The 18,586-nt window shown below is 41.5% G+C and overlaps 1 protein-coding gene across 1 annotated transcript; it reads right to left on the minus strand.

Annotated features, from left to right (window-relative positions):
- Positions 1-8,616: 8,616 nt before the first annotated feature.
- LOC101357694 (neuroblastoma breakpoint family member 6-like protein) lies at positions 8,617-16,819 on the minus strand (the record flags this gene model as incomplete). Its single annotated transcript, XM_004391021.1, has 3 exons — positions 16,642-16,819; positions 14,390-14,474; positions 8,617-8,852 (listed from the first exon to the last, which is right to left on the minus strand). Coding segments are annotated over exons 1-3 (499 nt in total), but the record flags the coding sequence as incomplete, so codon positions are not given.
- Between the last annotated feature and the right edge of the window lie 1,767 nt (positions 16,820-18,586).

An 18,586-nucleotide genomic window follows, 5' to 3' on the forward strand; every position in this document is an offset into this window, starting at 1 on the left:
GACCTCAGCTGCTAACCAAAAGGCCGGCTATTCGAATCCACCAGCGGCTCCGTGGGAACCCTTCTACTCTGTCCTATAGGGTGAGTCGGAGTTGAATTGACTTGACGACAACTAGTTTGGTTTTCATGAGTCCATCTTTGCCAAAAGTAGAAAGCATATGTTTAAATGTTTTTAATTTGAGTTCAATAGTCGTATAAATCTATTCACATTTCAATTTATTTTTCCAGCTCAGTGAGTCATTTTCTCCATACATTTGCCAGCACAACAATTTTTTTATGTATCTGTGGTGCAATGAGTTCCTGTATGTGGCCTTTGGCTTGGTTCTTTGGAAAAAACAGCTTGAGAGGTTTTTTCCCTAGCCTTGAGGAATTGTTACCTTTTCCCTAGTTCTTTGAAGAAACTACTTGAGGGGCCTCCAAGATTGCTTTCTTTTTTAAAATTTTTATTATTTTTATTATTGTTGTAGTTAAATGAAGTTTAAATTTCAAGTTAGTCTCCCATACAAAATTTTTATACATACATTGTTATGTGACCCTAATTGCTCACCCCATTCTGTGACAGCACACTCCTCCTTTCCACCCCTGATTCCCCATGACCATTCAACCAGCTCCTAACCCTCTCTGCCTTCCCATCTCACCTCTAGACAGAAGCTGCCCCTTTGGTCTCTTGTATATACTTGACTAATTGGCACACTCTTCACAAGCATCACTTGATGTCCCACAGTCCAGTCCAATCCCTGTCTGAACAGTTGTCCTTGGAAATTGTTTTAGTTCTGGGATGATAGAGAATCCAGGGGCCATGCTTTCCGGGATACCCCCAATCTCAGTCAGACCATTAAGTCTGGTCTTCTTACTAGAATTTGAGTTCTGTACCCCATCCTTCTGCTGCTCCATCAGGGAGTCTCAAGGTTGCTTTCTACCCCAGAGGGTTGTTACTTTTGCCCAGGGAGGAAGCTCTCTCTTCAAGGAGAAGAACTGGTGATCTGCTCCTGTAAAGATTACAGCCTAGGAAACCCCATGAGGCAGTCTACTCTGTCAAATGAGGTCACTATGAGTTAAAATCCACTCGATGGCACCTCACAACAACATGTTTGGTTAAAAATTGTAGATAGTCATAGAAATCTCCATGTTCCAAGCACTAAAATAACGATTCAGACAGGGATCATCAACAAACATTAAAACTTTTAAGGATACACACATGTGCACACACGCAGTAGATTTACACACTCTCTAAGTATCACCCCACAAACGAATAATTACGAAGTGAAAACATGTATCTTTACAGTGGAGAGGGCAGACACATCCTTCAGCTAAGAATCAACACCTCTGATGAACACACTGACCACTCTTTTCTTCCTGACAGGATGCAGTACAAAGCACACAGCATTTCACATGCAGTGTTCTTGCCCAAAGTGTTTAGCTTGGTCAGAACATAAGGCAAGACAATGGGTCTGTCCTCTTCAAAAATCCAATGTCATCAAAAACCACAACAACAAAGGAGTAGAAAGGGAGTAGAGAGACAGTTCAAAGTAATTAGGAATAAGGAGATGTAATGATCAATTGTCACTTTGGAGCCTTGACTGGAGCCTGGAGAGACAACAACAGCACAACTCTCAGTCTGCTCTCTCTCCCCCTCTTGGGCTCTCTCACTCTCACCCTCGTGCTGGATTTATATCTAACCATCTAGTTATATGTATACACATATATACATACATAAAACCATGGGGGCAATCTGTATCTGGACACTATGCTAGGTATTATTGAAATAATGTTGATATTCTTACGTTTGATAATTGTATTATGGTGATATACAATAATGTCCTTAATCTCAGGATATACAGTGCTGAATTATTTAGAAGTTTTTATTGGTCTGAATTTACTAAAGAAATATGTATGTTTCTGTGGGTGTGTGTAGACAGAAAGAGCAAATGAATGTCAATTGTTGAGCTTAGTAGAACAGCATGAGGTGATAGTTGTACTATTATTTCAATTAGTTTGAAAATTTTCCGAGTAAATAGTTGCTGGAGGTGGGGGAAGGATGATTGTAAAATATGGCAGGCTGTGAAGATCTGGCAGAATCCTGGACTAAAATTGGCTCTCTATGGGTCTCCCTCTTGCAGGAGGATGTGGCAGTCCCCACTACCGCTCACTGCTACAATAATCTGCTGTACAAACTCCTGTGAAGGGATCCCTTCCTGCCACCCAGGATTTGGGAGAAGTGTCTCCTTTGTCCTTGTTCCACGAATCAGCCTACTCTACACTGGAAGTCTGGTAAGTTTGAGGCTACTTTATGTGTTTCAAAGTTTCTGAATAAGATGTCCTGCTTTTATACTTGATTACAAAAGACAAGTCAATGGTTATGAGAAATTTATTTCCAGGGAAAAAACAAAACAAAACAACCACCACCAACAACAAAACAGGTGAGTAAAGTTATCTGAAACCTTCCAGTTTCATCCGGGTATGCTCTCTGTATCTCTGTGGGTCGTCAGCAGAGACCTCTGGGATGGAACTTCTGCTAGAACTGGACAGGTAGATTTTTCCTCATCATGTGGGAACAGCAAGCTCTCAGGATCCTTCTTTGGTAAATAAGCTATCGCTATTTCTCTGGGGACCCAGGCATGGACATATGTGAGTCTGCTGCCCTGCTTACAGACGCCTCCCTACAAGGACAAATGGTGTTGGCTGAGTTAGCTCTACTGCCTGGTGTGAGACCCAATATAGCTTTTCTAAGTAGTACCAGGTGCTTAGTAACATTAATTTTGGAAGGAAGTGATGCACCTAAACTGGGTTGCTATCACTGAGGTATAAATGTAATGGATGTATTAATGATGGAATTGTCTTATATTAGCTTGGAAAAGAAAACTTTATAATTTTGATAACTCCAAAAAAATTTTCAGGCAAGAAGGTATGTATAAAATAAAGTTTATTTTCAGAGATTTTAAAACCCTCGTCTTTTGAGGAAAATGGACATGTGCTGAAAAGCTGATGAATAGTCTTCTGCAGTGATACTATTGTAAGCGTTGACCTCAAGTCCTTGAGATTGTCTCCCAGCTGCTGCTAAGTCCTGTCATCCACAAGATCGGTGTGGGGAGGGAAAAGGGGCTGGTTCTCTCAAGATTATCTGCGAATCTAGTCATCGGGGCACTTCAGGCAGTTATCATATTAGGAGGCTGAGGGGTTGTGGTTTCTGCCATCAAACTAGCTGTTCGGAGTGAAAATCCTCAGTGGCTGTGACATCCGATTTTCATCTTGCTTTCAGATTTTGACTTTCACTTGTTCTGTTGTATTAGTTTGTGTCATCAGTGTGGGAACTAAGCTGAAGTTTGTGACTATGTGTTGTTGAAATTAGACAAGATCTTTTCACAGTTCCAGCATTAGTTGTTACCTGAAACGGAAAGAAAAAATCCAAATGAGAATCTTCTTTCAGGCCCTGCTGATAGCTAAGTGAGGCTAGAGGAGAACTAAGTGGTGATGAAGGCCAGGTGCAACCTGAGTGCAGTTAAGTGGAGGAGCTGCAGTCTGGAAAGCTTTAGTGATGATAGCAGGTTAGAGGAAATGTGCTGTGAAATATACTCAGGTCCCAACCCCTGGGCCCTGCTCAAAGCTGCTGCATGTGGTTTGGTCAGATCCCTGCTCAGCTGCCAGTTTACTCTCATTCTACTCTTCTGGAGGAAAATGAAGACCTCTCACACCTCCCAGGTGGAGATGTGCATAGCCTCCAACATGCACATTCAGAAACCAATCCATTTGCACCCTGTGGAGGCCAGCATTCTCTAAAGTTACTTCCACATCAGGATATATCTTAGTGGAATTTCTAGGAATATTTTCAATAGAAAAACTAACAGAATTTTGAAGTGAAAAGTGAAAAACTACTAATTTCTTGTTCTTAGGTGGTCTCCATAACCTGATTTGTTCCAAATGAGTTCTTAGGTAAATATTTTTTTTAACCTGTGATGAAAATACGCACAACTAATCATGTGCCAATTCCACAATTTCTACATGTGTATCAGTGACATTGATTACATTCTTTCAGTTGTGCAGCCATTCTCACTATCCTTTTCCAAATTATTCTATCACCATTAACATAAACTCAATGTCGCCTAAGAAAAACTCCCCATTCCCCCCACCCCCACTTCTACCCCAGTATTTAATAAGTTTTGGTTTCTATATATTTCCTTCCCCAACTCATCTGTCAGTCTGTCAGTGGAATGAGGGAGATCATTGCTGATATCAGAGGATCTTGGCTGAAAGCAGAGAATATCAGGAAGCTGTTTACCTGTGCTTTCTTGGATATGCAAAGGCATTCAACTGTGTGAATCATAACAAATTATGGATAAAATTGCAAAGAATAGGAATTCTAGAACACTTATTTGTTCTCATGTGGAATCTGTACATAGACCAAGAAACAGCCATGCAAACAGAACAAGGGGAGACTGTGTGGTTTAAAATCAGGAAAGGTGTGTGTCAGGGTTGTATCCTTTCATCATACTTATTCCACCCGGATGCTGAGCAAAGAATCCGAGAAGATGGACTATATGAAGAAGAACATGGTGTCAGGATTGGAGGAAGACTCATTAACAAACTGCTACATACAGGTGGGAAACACTGGTGGCATAGTGGTTAAGAGCTATGGCTGCTAACCAACAGGTTGGCAGTCTGAACCCACCAGATGCTCCTTGGAAACCATATGGGGCATTTCTACTCAGCCCTATAGGGTCACTATGAGTCAGGTCACTATTCTTTGGAATCGACTCCATGATAAGATTTTTTTTTTTTTTTATGCAGATGACACAACCTTGCTTGCTGAAAGTGTAGAGGACTTCAAGCACTTACTGATGAAGATCACAGACTACCGACTTCCGTATGGATCACACTCAACATAAAGAAAACAAAAATCCTCACAACTGGACCAATGCCCATGGAAGCAGCAGTCAAGCAATCAAAGAACTTATTCTATTGGGCAAATCTGCTTCAAAAGACCTCTTTAAAGTGTTAACAAGCAAAGATGTCACTTTGAGGACTAAGGTGTGCCTGACCAAGCCATAGTATTTTCAATTGCCTCATATGCATGTGAAAGCTGGATAATGAATAAGGAAGACTGAAGAATTGAAGCCTTTGAATTATGGTGTTGGCAAAGAATATTGAATATTCCATGGACTACCAGAATGAACAAATCTGTCTTGGAATAAGTACTGCCAGAATGCTTCTTAGAAGCAAGGATGGCAAGACTTCCTCTCGTGTACATTGGCCATGTTATCAGGATGGACCAGTCTCTGGGGAAAGACATCATGCTTTGTAAAGTAGAGGGTCAGCAAAAAGAGGAAGACCCTTGATGAAAGGGACTTACACAGTGGCTGCAACAATGGGCTCAGACACAGCAATGATTGTGAGGATGGCACAGGACTGGGCAGTGTTTTATTCTGTTGTGCACAGTGTTGCTGTGAGTAGGAAGTGACCTGACAGCACCTAACAACAACAACACATATTTCCTTATTTCATTTAAGTGAGATCATATGGCATTTGTCCTTTTGAAACTGACTTATTTCACTCAACATAATGTTTTCAAGGCTCATCCATGTTGTGGCATGCATCATGACATCATTTCTCTTTATGGCCGAGTAATAATTCCATTTTGTCTATCCATTCATGTGGATGGACATTTCAGTTGTTTCCACATGTTGGCTGTTATGCAAGCGCTGCAATGAACATTGGTGTACAGGTTTCTGTTTGCATTCCTGCTTTCACTTCCTCTGGGTATATACTCAGGATTGGATTGCCGGGTCATATGATAGTTCCATGATCATTTGTTTATTTTTTGAGAAACCACTAAACTGTTTTTGTTTGTTTCTTAAGGACTTTATGCCATTGTGTTTTTGTTGTTAGGTGCCATCGAGTCGATTCAGACTCCTAGCGACCCCATGTGACAGAGTAGAACTGCCTCGCAGGGTTTTCTGGGCTGTAGTCTTTATGGAAGCAGATCGTCAGGTCTTTCTCCTGTGGAGCCTCTGGATATGTTCGGAACCATCAACCTTTAGGTTATAAGCTGAGGGCTTAACTGTTTGACCCTACAGTGCTCCTTTTATGCCACTGTAAAGAATAGGAAATACAATATATTACCTAAAGTTTTAGATTTTTTTTTTTTTTTTTTACTGTTATAGTTTCCTTAGGAGAGTAAGTCCTGAAAGCTCTCTTCTGGGGTTTTGCTTAATAAAAAACACTGGTAAAAAGTAAAATTTTCAAATTGCAATTCTAAACTATTAGTAGGTGTGAAATCAATGTAGCGATTAATTACAGGTTTTAGTTAAAGAATCAGAAAGGAAAGTACTAGGATCCATTACAAGTAGTGAGCACAAAAAATTTTTTTAACATATGCTAGGTCACAAAGAATTATATATTTCTTACTGCATCTTGTGGTCAAAAAAAGTTTGAGTAACTCCATTCTACATAGACAGTTATAAGTCTAATCTATCATCTACATTTTTTCTCTTCTCTTTTTTCCATGTTATACAAAAACAAGACTGTTGAGAGAGAAATGGAAATTTCATCAATAGTTGATGTTCAGGCTTTCCTATGAAGTATCCGCATCTTTGGGATACTCCTATGCCTGTGATCTGCAATCGTAATAGACCAGTGGTCTCTCTCATCTCCATCCACATGTTACAATCACCCAAAGAGCTTTTTAAGAATAATGATGCCCAAATCCAATTCCAAAAAATTTTAATCAGAATCTCTAGGTATGGAGTCAAAGGATTTGTGTTAGTTCAGAGCTGACCCGGTTCTTACTAGACCCACCCTATTTTCCATCATTATCTTTGCCTCTCCCCCTCTCTTCCAACATAGGCTTCTTTCCCATTAGATCTAAAGATTTTATTCTTCCTTCTCACAGATTTACAGTCTCAGGTAAATCACTCTCTCATTTGGACTTCCAAGACAAACACTGTCTGATAGTTTTTGTTTTCCTTCTGTTTATCTGAGTCTTTACAAAGCTGGCCTTTAGATTCCCTTTTCCCAAAGCCAGTTCACCACAAAGGTCTCCTCAAATCAGGTAGCTGGAATTCATACTCCAGTACCTGTCAGTCATTGGTAAGTGCTTTTGCAGGTAGGGGGATCTGATTGCTATGGGACTGAAAAAAAATGCCCAGGTAATTCCAGGTCCCTGAGCCATCAGGCAAAGTAGCTCCAGTAGTCTAAGTGTAGTCCTCCGCAGAAGGGTCCTTGAAAGCAAAAGGAAATCATAGGTATGAGAGTGGAAAAGGGATCCCAGGCAGATGATGTGCAGGGATGGATAATGAGGTGGATATTGCACATAGCAGGAATTCAGTCAACAGTAAGTCTGGGGAAATACAGATAGTTTGAGGATATTCTGCAGGTTTCTAAATATTTTTTGCCAATCTGAAGATATGCTTGTTTTTTTTTTCTTTCTTTCTCAGTAGTAAGAGTTAAACACCATAATGCAACTGGGATGTTACGGTTTGAATACAACAAATTTACGCTTTGCAAAGGATCAACATGAACTATACTCACTTTAATATTTTACTACTGTTATTTTTTATCAGTTTGAAAATTGGGGCTTTTGTTCTTTTTCAGGTTTATATCACCTTTCTGGTGTTCACACTTTATCAAAGATTACTGACCTGGAATCTAAATTAAAAAAGTGGAGGTCTTTTTGGTCAGAAACATAAATACTCTACATGTGTAGTCGGGATGCTCTGAGAAGTATTCCAGGAGCCCACAGGTTGTTCTTTAAGAAGTGGCCTGGCATGCCTTCCTGAGCCCACTGCGTAGAGTGTTCCTGATGGAGTGAATCATTGCCATGCTGCCACCAGAGTCAGACAAAAAAAATTATTTTTTGTTCCCCAGTTCACAAGATACTTCTCCAGATGCTGTCTGAACTTCTCCAGCCTTCAGTTCCACCACAGAGCTGGTTGCTAGACCATGGTTGTGTGTCCCACGACCGCTCTCACACAGAACCTACTCCAGTCTCTGAGGAGAGAACAAACGAGGTCCCACTTGTCCTTCAAAGTCAGAGGACTACAAAGGTGCCTCCATGTCTGCCCCTGTTCTGCTCCCTCAGGTGTTCTCACAGGTAATTTTCTCTATAAAAAGTGTTCCAGTATAAATCAACTTTACCATCAGCCGGTTCTACTATACCTACTGTTTCAACTAATCCCAAAGCAGTGAGGAGCTTTATTCTTTTTTCAAATACCCTCAGAAACATTACTTCATTTGATGTCTTCAGCAATCACGGAATGCATGATTTGGCTCATTTTACAAATGAGAAAACAGAAATCCAGGAAGGAAAAATCACTTGCAGAAAGTTAGCAAAGACAGCACTGATGAAAAACAAACAAGCAAAAAAGATCAGATGGCTGCCGCCTCCTGCCCCACAAGCTTGTGATGAAGGATCCAGTTATAATAATGTGACCTCCGGCTCTATGTATTTTGCCACCGTACTCACTCCTTGCCTGTCCTGATATTGTCGTAACCCCTAGAGTGTGAGGTGAAAAGCAGGACATCTAGTTAAAAGTCACTCATAGATTTGTGGAAGCACAGAGTCTTATGTGAGACTAGGACCTTGGTAAGAACTAAGGGTCTTCAGAGCCTGTGGCCAACTTACCAGTGGTGAGTTTGCTGATGAGGCGCTCTGCCAGTTGGCTTCCTTGGGCCAGTTGATCACAGAATCTCTGTCTCTGGTAGTTGGCAATGTTAGTAATCCTGATGAAGTCCTCAAAAGTCTTGATGGTGTTTTTCACATGCTCTGTGAAAAGGTAACAGCCACCAATCCCTTCCTGTATCTTCTGACGTAAATGGATCAGTTCTTGAGCCTGAGCCAAAATTAGGGAATTGTATTTCCTAAGATGGGAAAGAAGAGGAAAATATAATAGTGAATGAAAGATTATGACAGTTTCATCAGAGACATCTCTTAGAACACCCCCAAGGAACTCTCCAAGTTGAATTCCTGCAGAAAGAATGAGGAAACAGCCTTAGGTAGGTACACTTGTTTTTACTAACTTTGCTTAAAATTGATGCCGCTTCAGTTCCTCACTTCAGCCAAGTTGACACACAACCTTAACCATCAGTCCAGCCCTTGTCAACTTGGCACCTGCACACATCTCCTTAAACAATATACAATCTCTAAATAAAGACAATTGTAAAGTCAAACTTTCACCTAACATGATACATCTAACATGCGTACAACTGAAAACGCACTAGCCCTGTTTGCATCTTATATTTTATAAGTGAAAAAACCAAAAATATTTGATCCACACATGTAAGGAAGAAATACTCGTAACAATTACAGTCCTCGTTTCTGCAACTGGGCCCGTGGTCGTAGCTGGTATTTAGAACTACCTTCTGCTGCCACCCATTCCGTATTCCCTTTGCCCTCAGTAAGCACCTCAGCTGATCATGGTTCTTGGCCTGGTGAGATTCCTGAAGGGTTTGTACCATTAGTAGTCATACTGGAATTGGGTTGCTGTATTTTTCTTTGACTTTAATAACAGGGAATGGTAATACTAAGAGACACTCTAAGGGATTATATTCGAGACATACTCTTCTTTACCTCTGTTATGCAACATGAATCCAATTTCCCCTGGGTTGTCAAGGTCAATCACACCAGCCAATATGGTAACTCACCTGTTTGCCTGTTGCTCCAGAGGCATGAATAGGCCAAGTGGCCAGGTGGCATTCTTAAATTCCAGTTTAATGAAATCTTTGGTGTGTCTTCATGTGTGAGCATTCCTCCCTTTGGAACCAAGATGTCTAGAAACGCAGAGCATAGGCTCACGGGGACAGGGAGCAGAAATTTTGGGATTGGGTTGCTAGGGGTAATAGTGAGTGGTGCCACTCCCATATCCACCTCTTGAATCCTGGAACTGGAAACATTTCCTAAGGGAGAAACAGCACCATGTATTGGACTTTGGTTTAGAACATATACAGCCTCCTGGAGAACATTGCCTCAATCCTGCAAAGTGTGGCCACCTAGCTGGCACCGTAATTGTGTCTTTAAAAGGCCATTCCATTGTTCCATCAAGCCAGCTGCTTTAGGATAATGGGGACCATGGTAAGACCAGTGAATTCCGGGCATGGGCCCATTCCTGTACTTCATTTGCTGTGAGGTGTGTCCCTTGATGCTCTGCTGAATATCATGATGGTGGATAAGGCAGTCTGTGAATCCACTGATAATAGTTACATATGCAGGGAAGGCTAATCCACATCCAGAGTAAACGTCTATCCCAGTAAGAATGATACTCTGTGCTTTCCACGACGGAAGTGGTCCAATGTAATCAACCTGCCACCAGGTTGCTGGCTGATCACCTCCAGGAATAGTGCCATACTGGGGACTCAGGGTTGGTCTCTGCTGCTGGCATATTCAGCATTCAGCAGTGGCTGTAGCCAAGTCAGCCTTGATGAGTGGAAGTCCATGTTGCTGAGCCAATGCAAAACCTTCATCAATGCCACCATGACCACTTTGTTCATGAGCCCATTGGGCAATGACGGGAGTGGCTGGGAAAAAATGATGACTGGTTCCCACAGAACACATCATCCTATCTTCTTGATTATTAAAATCCTCCTCTCTGGAGGTCATCCTTTGGTGATCATTCACATAAGACACAAACATCTTCATTTCTTTGGCCCATTCAGAGAGGTCTATCCACATATCTCTTCCCCATACCTTCTTGTCTTCAATTTTCCGGTCATGGTCCTTCCAAGTCCCTGGCCATCCAGCCAAACCATTGGCCACAGCCCATGAATCAGTATACAATGGAACATCTAGCCATTTTTCTTCAAGGCAAAGTGAACATGGAGGTGCACTTTGCATCAGGAGGATTTCCCTTTATTACAGTTCTTCAGGGAGGTCCCAGAAAGGGGCTGCAGTGCTGAGGCTGTCCACTTTGGAGTGGTGCTTGCACTTCGCACAGAACCATTTGTAAACCACCCATGAGTTTTCTCTTCCTCAGTCAAATGGTCACAAGGAACTCTCCATGAAGCCATAGGTGCAGACTGGGAGAAGGCAGGCAATGTGATAGCAGTGGAGATGGTGGGCATTTGGGCCATTTCCTCATGCAACTTACTTATGCCGTCATTTCCTGCTCAAGCCCAATCTTGTATATATCACTTTCATTTTAATGATGTAATGTTATGTCTGACTTATGGCTTTGTGGGTCAGACAAAACCCAGTTTATGATGGTCAGCTTAGGTCTCATGGTGACTTGGTGGCCCATGGTTAAGTTTTGGTCTCTACTAAGGCCCAGTACCAAGCCAAAAGCTGTTTCTCAAAATGAAAGTATTGTTGCAGAGGATGGCAGGGCTTTGCTCCAAAATCCTAAGGATCTGCAGTGTGATTCACCAATAGAGGCCTGCCAAAGACTGCAGACTCTGTTACTGACACTTCAAGGCACCATTTGATCAGCCGACTCATATGGCCAAGAGGCTTTAGGGCGGCCTGAAATTTTGTGGAATTAATTTCCCATCCTCTAGCATGCAAAAGTTTTACCAATAAGTTCAGAATCATTAACACTTCTTCCTATTAAAGTCCATTCAGCATAATGTCATCAATGTAATGAATCAGTATGATGTCTTGTGGAAGGGAAAGGTGCTCAGGTTTCCTGCAGTCTAATTTATAACATATGGCTGCAGAGTTGATATACCCTGGAGATAGGACAATGACTGTGTATTGCTGTCCTTGCCAGCTGAAGGCAAATTGCTTCTGGTGTTCTTTCAAAACTGTAATCAAGGAAAAGGCATTGGCCAGATCAATAGCTACATACCAGGTACCAGGAGATGTATTAATTTGCTCAAGCAATGAATCCACTTCTGGAACAGCAGCTGCAATTGAAGTTTCCACCTGGGTAAGTTTACAATAATCCACTGTTGTTCTCCAAGATCCCTCTGTTTTTTGCACAGGCCAAACAGGCGAGTTGAATGGGGATGTGGTGAGAATCATCATCCCTGCATTCTTCAAATCCTCGGAGGTGGCAGTTGTCTCTCCAGTCCCTCCAGGAATGGGCTATTGCTTTCAGTTTACTATATTCCTAGGTAGGGGCAGTTCTAATGGTTTCCACTAGGTTTTTCCTGTCATAATAGCCCCTACTCTAGTTTTCAGGGATCCAATGTTGGGGTTCTACAAGTTACTGAGTAAATTTATTCCAAATATGCATTCTGGAACTGGGGAAATCACTATGGGATGGGTTTGGGGACCCACTGGATCCATTGTGTGATGAACCTGAGCTAATAATCTGGCCTCTATATGCCCCTACTCTGACTGGGTGACCACAGTGACATTTTGAGTCTCCTGAAATTAGTGTAATTTCAGAGCCAGTATCCAGTAATCCCCCAAAAATCTGACTATTTCCTTTTCCACAATGAACAGTCACTCTTGTAAAAGGCCATAGAACACTTTTTGGAAGGCTGGGAGAAAGATTAATGGTATAAATTTTTGGCAGTGTATTGGGTCCTTCCTCAAGGTGACCAGGCCTCCCCTATATTCAAGGGGTTGTAGATATGTAAATTAACTCAAGTCCAGGAATTCATTGAGGGGCTGTGACTCTCTATTCTGGTGATTCAAGTTAGACTGGGGTTCACTTGACCTAGAAATCTTCTGGATTGAACATTTACACTCATTGACCCCATCTGATGCCTGAATTTTCCCCCTTTTGCACTACAAAGAGGTCATCTATAGACCATCTTTCAAATTCTATTCTGTAGAGTTCCTAATAAATGTCAGAGGAAGTAAAGGCATAGACTATGGAGAAACAAAGGCTCCACACCTATGGCCCTGTCTTAGGTTGGGGTCTCTAAAGAAGCAAAATCAGTAAAGCATATAAATATATATATATATAGAGAGAGAGAGAGAGAGAGATTTATATCAAGGAAATGACTCATGCAGTTGTAGAAGCTGTAACATCCCAAGTCTGTGAGTCAGGATAGAGGCTTCTCATGATTCACATAGCCACAGGGGCTGGTGAACCCAAGATTGGCAGGTCAGCGAGCAGGGCTCTTGTTCACAGGCTGTGAAGATCAACAAATCCCAAGATCTGCAGACAAGACCTCACGTAAGCTGCTAGCTACAGTCCCAAGAACCAGAAGTCAGATGAACAGGAGCCAGCTGCAGGATCCAGAAAGAGCAAAAGCCCCTGAGCCCTGCCAGAACGTCCACCCACACTCAGTGCAGGCCAGATTCCAGGCTACTCACAGCAGATCTTATCATGGGGGTTATCACATATCAAATCTCAACAGGGAAGTGACCACAAAATCACATGACTGCCAAAACACTGAAAATCATGGCCCAACCAAGGTGACACACAATATATATATTTTTTTTCAACAAAGAGAAGTTTATTTCCTCACAGTATAGTAGGCTAAAAGTACAAATTCAGGGCATCAGCTCCAGGGGAAGCCTTTCTCTCTCTGTTGGCCTTCTTTTCTTCAGTGTTCCCCTGGACTAAGAGCTCCTCTGCACAGGCACCCCAGGTCTAAAGGATGCACTCAGCTCCTGGCACTGCATTCTTGGTGGTATGAAGTCCCCCAACACACAATCTTAACCATCATAGGCCCCTTGTATCAAGTATCTGTGCTTTAGTGTGTCTTACACACTTGAGTCTCTAAGATTTCATTTCAACACACGATTAAAAAAAGTTTCGAATGTCACAGTCTAGCTTACGTCTGAAACTTTCCGAGGATAGGAAATGCTGGTCCTCAGCAAGCTGATGACTCATTTTCCAGGCAACATTTGCTCAGTTATCTATATACCCAATGGTTCTACTAGTTAATACTCTATATAGTACGATACTTAGAAAAAAATCAAAGTTGGAGAGGAGAAACCTTTTTATCAGGAGAACTTGAAAATTATCTTTTGTAGTATAAAATGTTAGTTTATTAATGACAACCACCATTCTGACAAAAAACATAAGAGAAAGTATAATAATTGCAGCAAATATTTTTTGAGAGAGTCATATGTGCCAGAGATTATTCTAACCACTTTATTTGTAACCATATATTTTAATCTTCATAACCTTCTGAGGTAGTTACTGTTGGAATCTTCATTTTACAGATGAGGTAGCCAAGATAACCGAGACCCAGGAAAGTTAGGTAAATTTGCCCAACATCACAAAACTAGAAGTTAACATTGCTAGTATTCCAACTGAGGCATCTGTCTCTATTTTATTCATATATTATTTAAGGGAGAATCCTAGAGACCAAAATTCTTCCAGACACTGGACCACGGTCGAGCTCCCATAGCCCTGTGGTTGTCTAGTTTTATGCCTTCCTATAAATTTCTGTCCTTCTCCTCGCACAAATTTGGTCTTCATTCTACCAGCATGGACTGCCCCACTTCAAGCAGAAATTCACACTTTCCCATTGCCTGCCCTGCACAGATCCCTCCTTACCCAATCCTTGCAGCTGGTCTCTCCTCCTCAAACTGCAGCTCCTCTCCCAGCACGGATTCAGTGAGGGCCTTGTATTCTTCACATTCTGAGAACAGACAGACACACCTGCCTCAGTGGAAAGCTGGAGCCAATGATGATCACTATCTTCAAGGGAGGAGGCAGGGCTCATCCCAAGGACACAAATAACCCCAGTTCCAGGATTTATGCTGGATTTCCACGTCTTTATTTCTCAGTCTCCCAGTAGCAAAACATTTGATCACTCCCATTTTAGAGACAAGTAAAGAGAAGTTCAAGGAACCCTGGTGGCACAATAGTTAACAGTTCGACTGCTAAACGAAAGGTGGGCCATTCCAAACCTCCCGACAACTCCTTGGGAGAAAGATGTGGCAATCTGTTTCTGTAAAGATTATAGCCTAGGAAACCCTATGGGGCAGTTCTAATCTATCACCTGGGGTCGCTATGAGTCAGAATCGACTCAAAGGTAATTGTCTTTTTTCTTTTTTTTAAATAAAAGCTCAGAAGAAGGTAAGGTAAGTTGTTCAAGATGATTCAATCGGTATTTTTCAGAGTCAGAATTCATATCCCCTGAGTTCTGACTCTGATTCAGGGGCCCCTTTACCAAGTCTTGTGACCTGTTAAGTAATATACTCACCTGTGGCTTGAATTAGCTATTTCCTGTAAGCTTGGGAAGGCCCCAAGGAGTATAGCACTGATGGTTTTCTCATTTCAATAGTTTCAATAATCCCCTAATATTTCAAAAATTTAAAAGTTTATCTGGATAAAACTGTGTAAAAATGCAACAGGAAAAAAATACCTGAAAGACTTATCTTCAAATGCTAACAAGTATTAAGTTAGAACTGGTAGGAGGGGGTGTTTCCCTTGTGCCAGGCATTGCTCTAGCAGATTTTCAAGAATTAACTCATATAATTGTGACTGCTACCTGAAGCTGTGGGCCCTACTCTTATTACCATTATAAATGAAGAAACTGAGGGACAGAGAAGATAACTTAGATTTGAGCCCAGGAAATTTAGCCTCAAGGTACATGTTCCTGATTACTGCACCGTATTACATCTACCCTAAGATGTTACGTGATATTTTCTTCTGTAGCTTCAAAAATTTTGTCCTACATTTTTATCAGGGTCATAATGAATAATGTGAAGAAAAAAACAAAAAACAAAAAACAAAAAACCTTAGTTTTCCCATCTCCTAAAGCTTATCATCTCACTTCATTTTTACTTTTTGTCTATGACAGTAAGTTGACTAACAAATTTTATCCCCCATTGATTTGTTGAAAAATAATCGTATAAATTTCAAAGTCAACAACTTCAATGTCATCAAGAATCCTTCTCTAATATTCCTGACCCTCTTGTTCCCCTATTCCCACATTCTCTTTAGTCACTATATCTCTACCCCTGTCCCTCATTATTAACAGGTTTGGGGTTGCCAGTGGATTTCCAACTGTGAAAGCTGACTGTGGGGAGGGAAGGGCCAGCCTCTACACCAGCCTGCTGTGACTGGTGATCTCCTCCACTTGGCCTTCTTCTCATTTTGGCCATGTGTCCCACAGCCCAGATGCTGCAGGTCCACCTGGACTTGCTTGTATTCTGCAAGGTTCATATTCAGGGAGAGATAGAAAGAATATTATAGATCTCTGAGTTTCCTGGAAATACTCTCATCAGAGTATGAGGACTGGCTTCCTTGAACTTCTGTGGGAAAAGAATCTTGCTTCAGGCATATGAACTTCCCTCTGTGTTTGCTATTAATGTTCTCATCTCTAGATACCCAAGGCTAGGTTGGGAATAGACAGTGTTATGTTCCTTTGAGGCAGGTATAGTGTACTAGTACCTTTTTTTCCCCAGTGCAGTTGACAAAATGCTTTTTTGTAAAAGTTTGAATTGAATTCTGAGATATTTAGGTCAACAGTGATGTTATATGTTTGTAGAATCTGAAACAGTTTCCTGAGCAAGAAAAGGCAGTTTTGTGCCTGAACTAGGATTCTGCCCTCTGTTCCTCACTATACTCTCACTGAAAACTTGGGAAAATTGCTTTACCCCTTTATGCCTTAGTTTTTTCATCCTTTGCAAATTAAGAATAAAGTATCCATTTCTACCTTTCTAGGAGTATGGTCAGGATAAAATTTATTTTGATGAAGGAGAGAGGAGAGCGTTAAGTTTCTGGAGAGTGTTTAGTTTCTCAGAGAGCAGACAGACAATTATTCATCACTTTGGTGACCTTGACCCTGTAGGACTTACTGTATTTCTGCAGCTGGTTGGCCAGGGTGTAGGCAGTAGCTTCAGATATAAGGAATTTCTCTTTGAGGTCTCTGAACTGCTGTTTGCTTTGTGCTAGCTGGGAGCACAACTCCTGGTTAATTTCTAGGATATTCCTTTCTGTCCTTGGCCTAGAGCAGGTGGTGAGAGATAATTCCATGCTGAAGCTTATGGTGGAAGGAGTGGAGGCAGAGCCTGAAGAGAAGAAAAACAGACAAATAATAAATTAAAGACCAATTAATGGATTATGCTGATGGTTGCACATCTTGATGAATTTACTAAAAATCATTGAATTGTACAGCTAAAATGGGTAAATTTTGTAGTATAAAATTATATCCCAAGAAAGTTTTTTTTAAGTGAAAAAAGTGATTTAAACCAGTCTAAAGGATGCGGATGTGATTCATAACTTACTTTTGGGATAAACTTTGTCAGCATCACACGACACTTGAGAGTCCTGAACCACCAAAACAAGGAGGAAGGTTCAGAGCTCAGAGCCCAAGGCACTGCCTCTAGCTCAGGCTCCAACAGGAGTGCCAGAAGGAGGAGCCAGAGCACCAGGTAACTGCCTGGAGTCGCAATAACAGAATTGGAAGGTGGGAGGTGTCGTGGAATCTTGGGAGCCCCTGCCTTCCAGTTGCCTGGGCCATACTGATACACAAGGCTGCTTGGTCTCCTCTGAAGGTCACACCGATGGGGACAACCCCTCAGCACCACTCTCGGTATATGTGTACACTATTGCTGATACAAAAAACCTACTCTTTCTAAAATTCAAGGATATTTTTCATTATTTTTGCAAGTGCATAGAAAACATCCAGGATTCCATATTTCCACCAAATTCCTTCATTTTCTTAAAGAATGTCATGAAGTCACTTCTTCTTAATGGAAAACTTAAAAACTACAGAGAATCGTGGTGTTCTTCTTTGGTTCTTCTCCAGTTGTTTTTTTTCCCCTACACCATTTAATATTATAAGAACAAATTTTGGGAATAAACTATAAGATTTTTGCACTGACTATCTTGTGTTCTTCTTGCTGCAAACCAATGTTATGTTGGCTTCTTTTTCTTCTGGGTAGCACGCTGGCTTTTCATGAAACTTAAAGTCAAGTTTCACATCCCTACCTCCTAATTCCACCCTCCTCTAGTGTGTGAGTTATTTTGTTTTCTAATGTCCATATACATATTTTGCACTTTTCACTTAAGAATTTCATTCTAGCTCCATAGGGTCTCTTTCCAACTTGTCAAAGTCATTGAAATATCTCATGCTAGTTGGTTATTACCCAATTAGCCTCATGATTCCCTGGACCCCTAAGATTTATGTATATCTCCTTGAATACATGTAGTATCCACTTATTTGGGGATGACTAGTAAACCGATGCTATTCTTTATGTTCAGGAGAAGTTTCTATGGGACACTGACTCCTGGATCTGTTTGGGTTGACCAAAGTCACTGACCTGTGGTTATCCTGTAGTTGTGTTTTCTCCCTGTATAGACTTGTGGGGACCCATCTCAATGGCGTTAGCCCTCACTACCACAGTACAACAGGGCAAACATCTGAAGTTTAACTTCAACTGCTTCAGTTGTGAACTGGCAGACTTGTGACCCTCAAAACAGCCTTGCCCCTTAAGTAGGCACTTTTATTGATCTGCAGCAGGGGCTTGAGGACTGGTGGTATCACCTAAAGCTACTAGTCACCTGCTACAGGAGTCCAAGAAAAAGTGGTGCCCTCGAATCTTTACAGCCAACAGAGTGGGGTGCTCATAGTCCGGCTGCAAAACTCACCTACCTAGTCACCCTAAAGAATAGGGACAAGGACTTCCGGCAAGATGGCGCTCTAGGCAGAAACACCATGCCGTCCCTCCACAACAAAGATCCGAAAAACTAAGCCAAACAGAGAATCAACAATCCTGAAACCCTAGAACATCAAATGAA

This window comes from Trichechus manatus, unplaced genomic scaffold, assembly GCF_000243295.1.
Source record: "Trichechus manatus latirostris isolate Lorelei unplaced genomic scaffold, TriManLat1.0 scaffold00400, whole genome shotgun sequence".
NCBI lineage: Eukaryota > Metazoa > Chordata > Mammalia > Sirenia > Trichechidae > Trichechus > Trichechus manatus.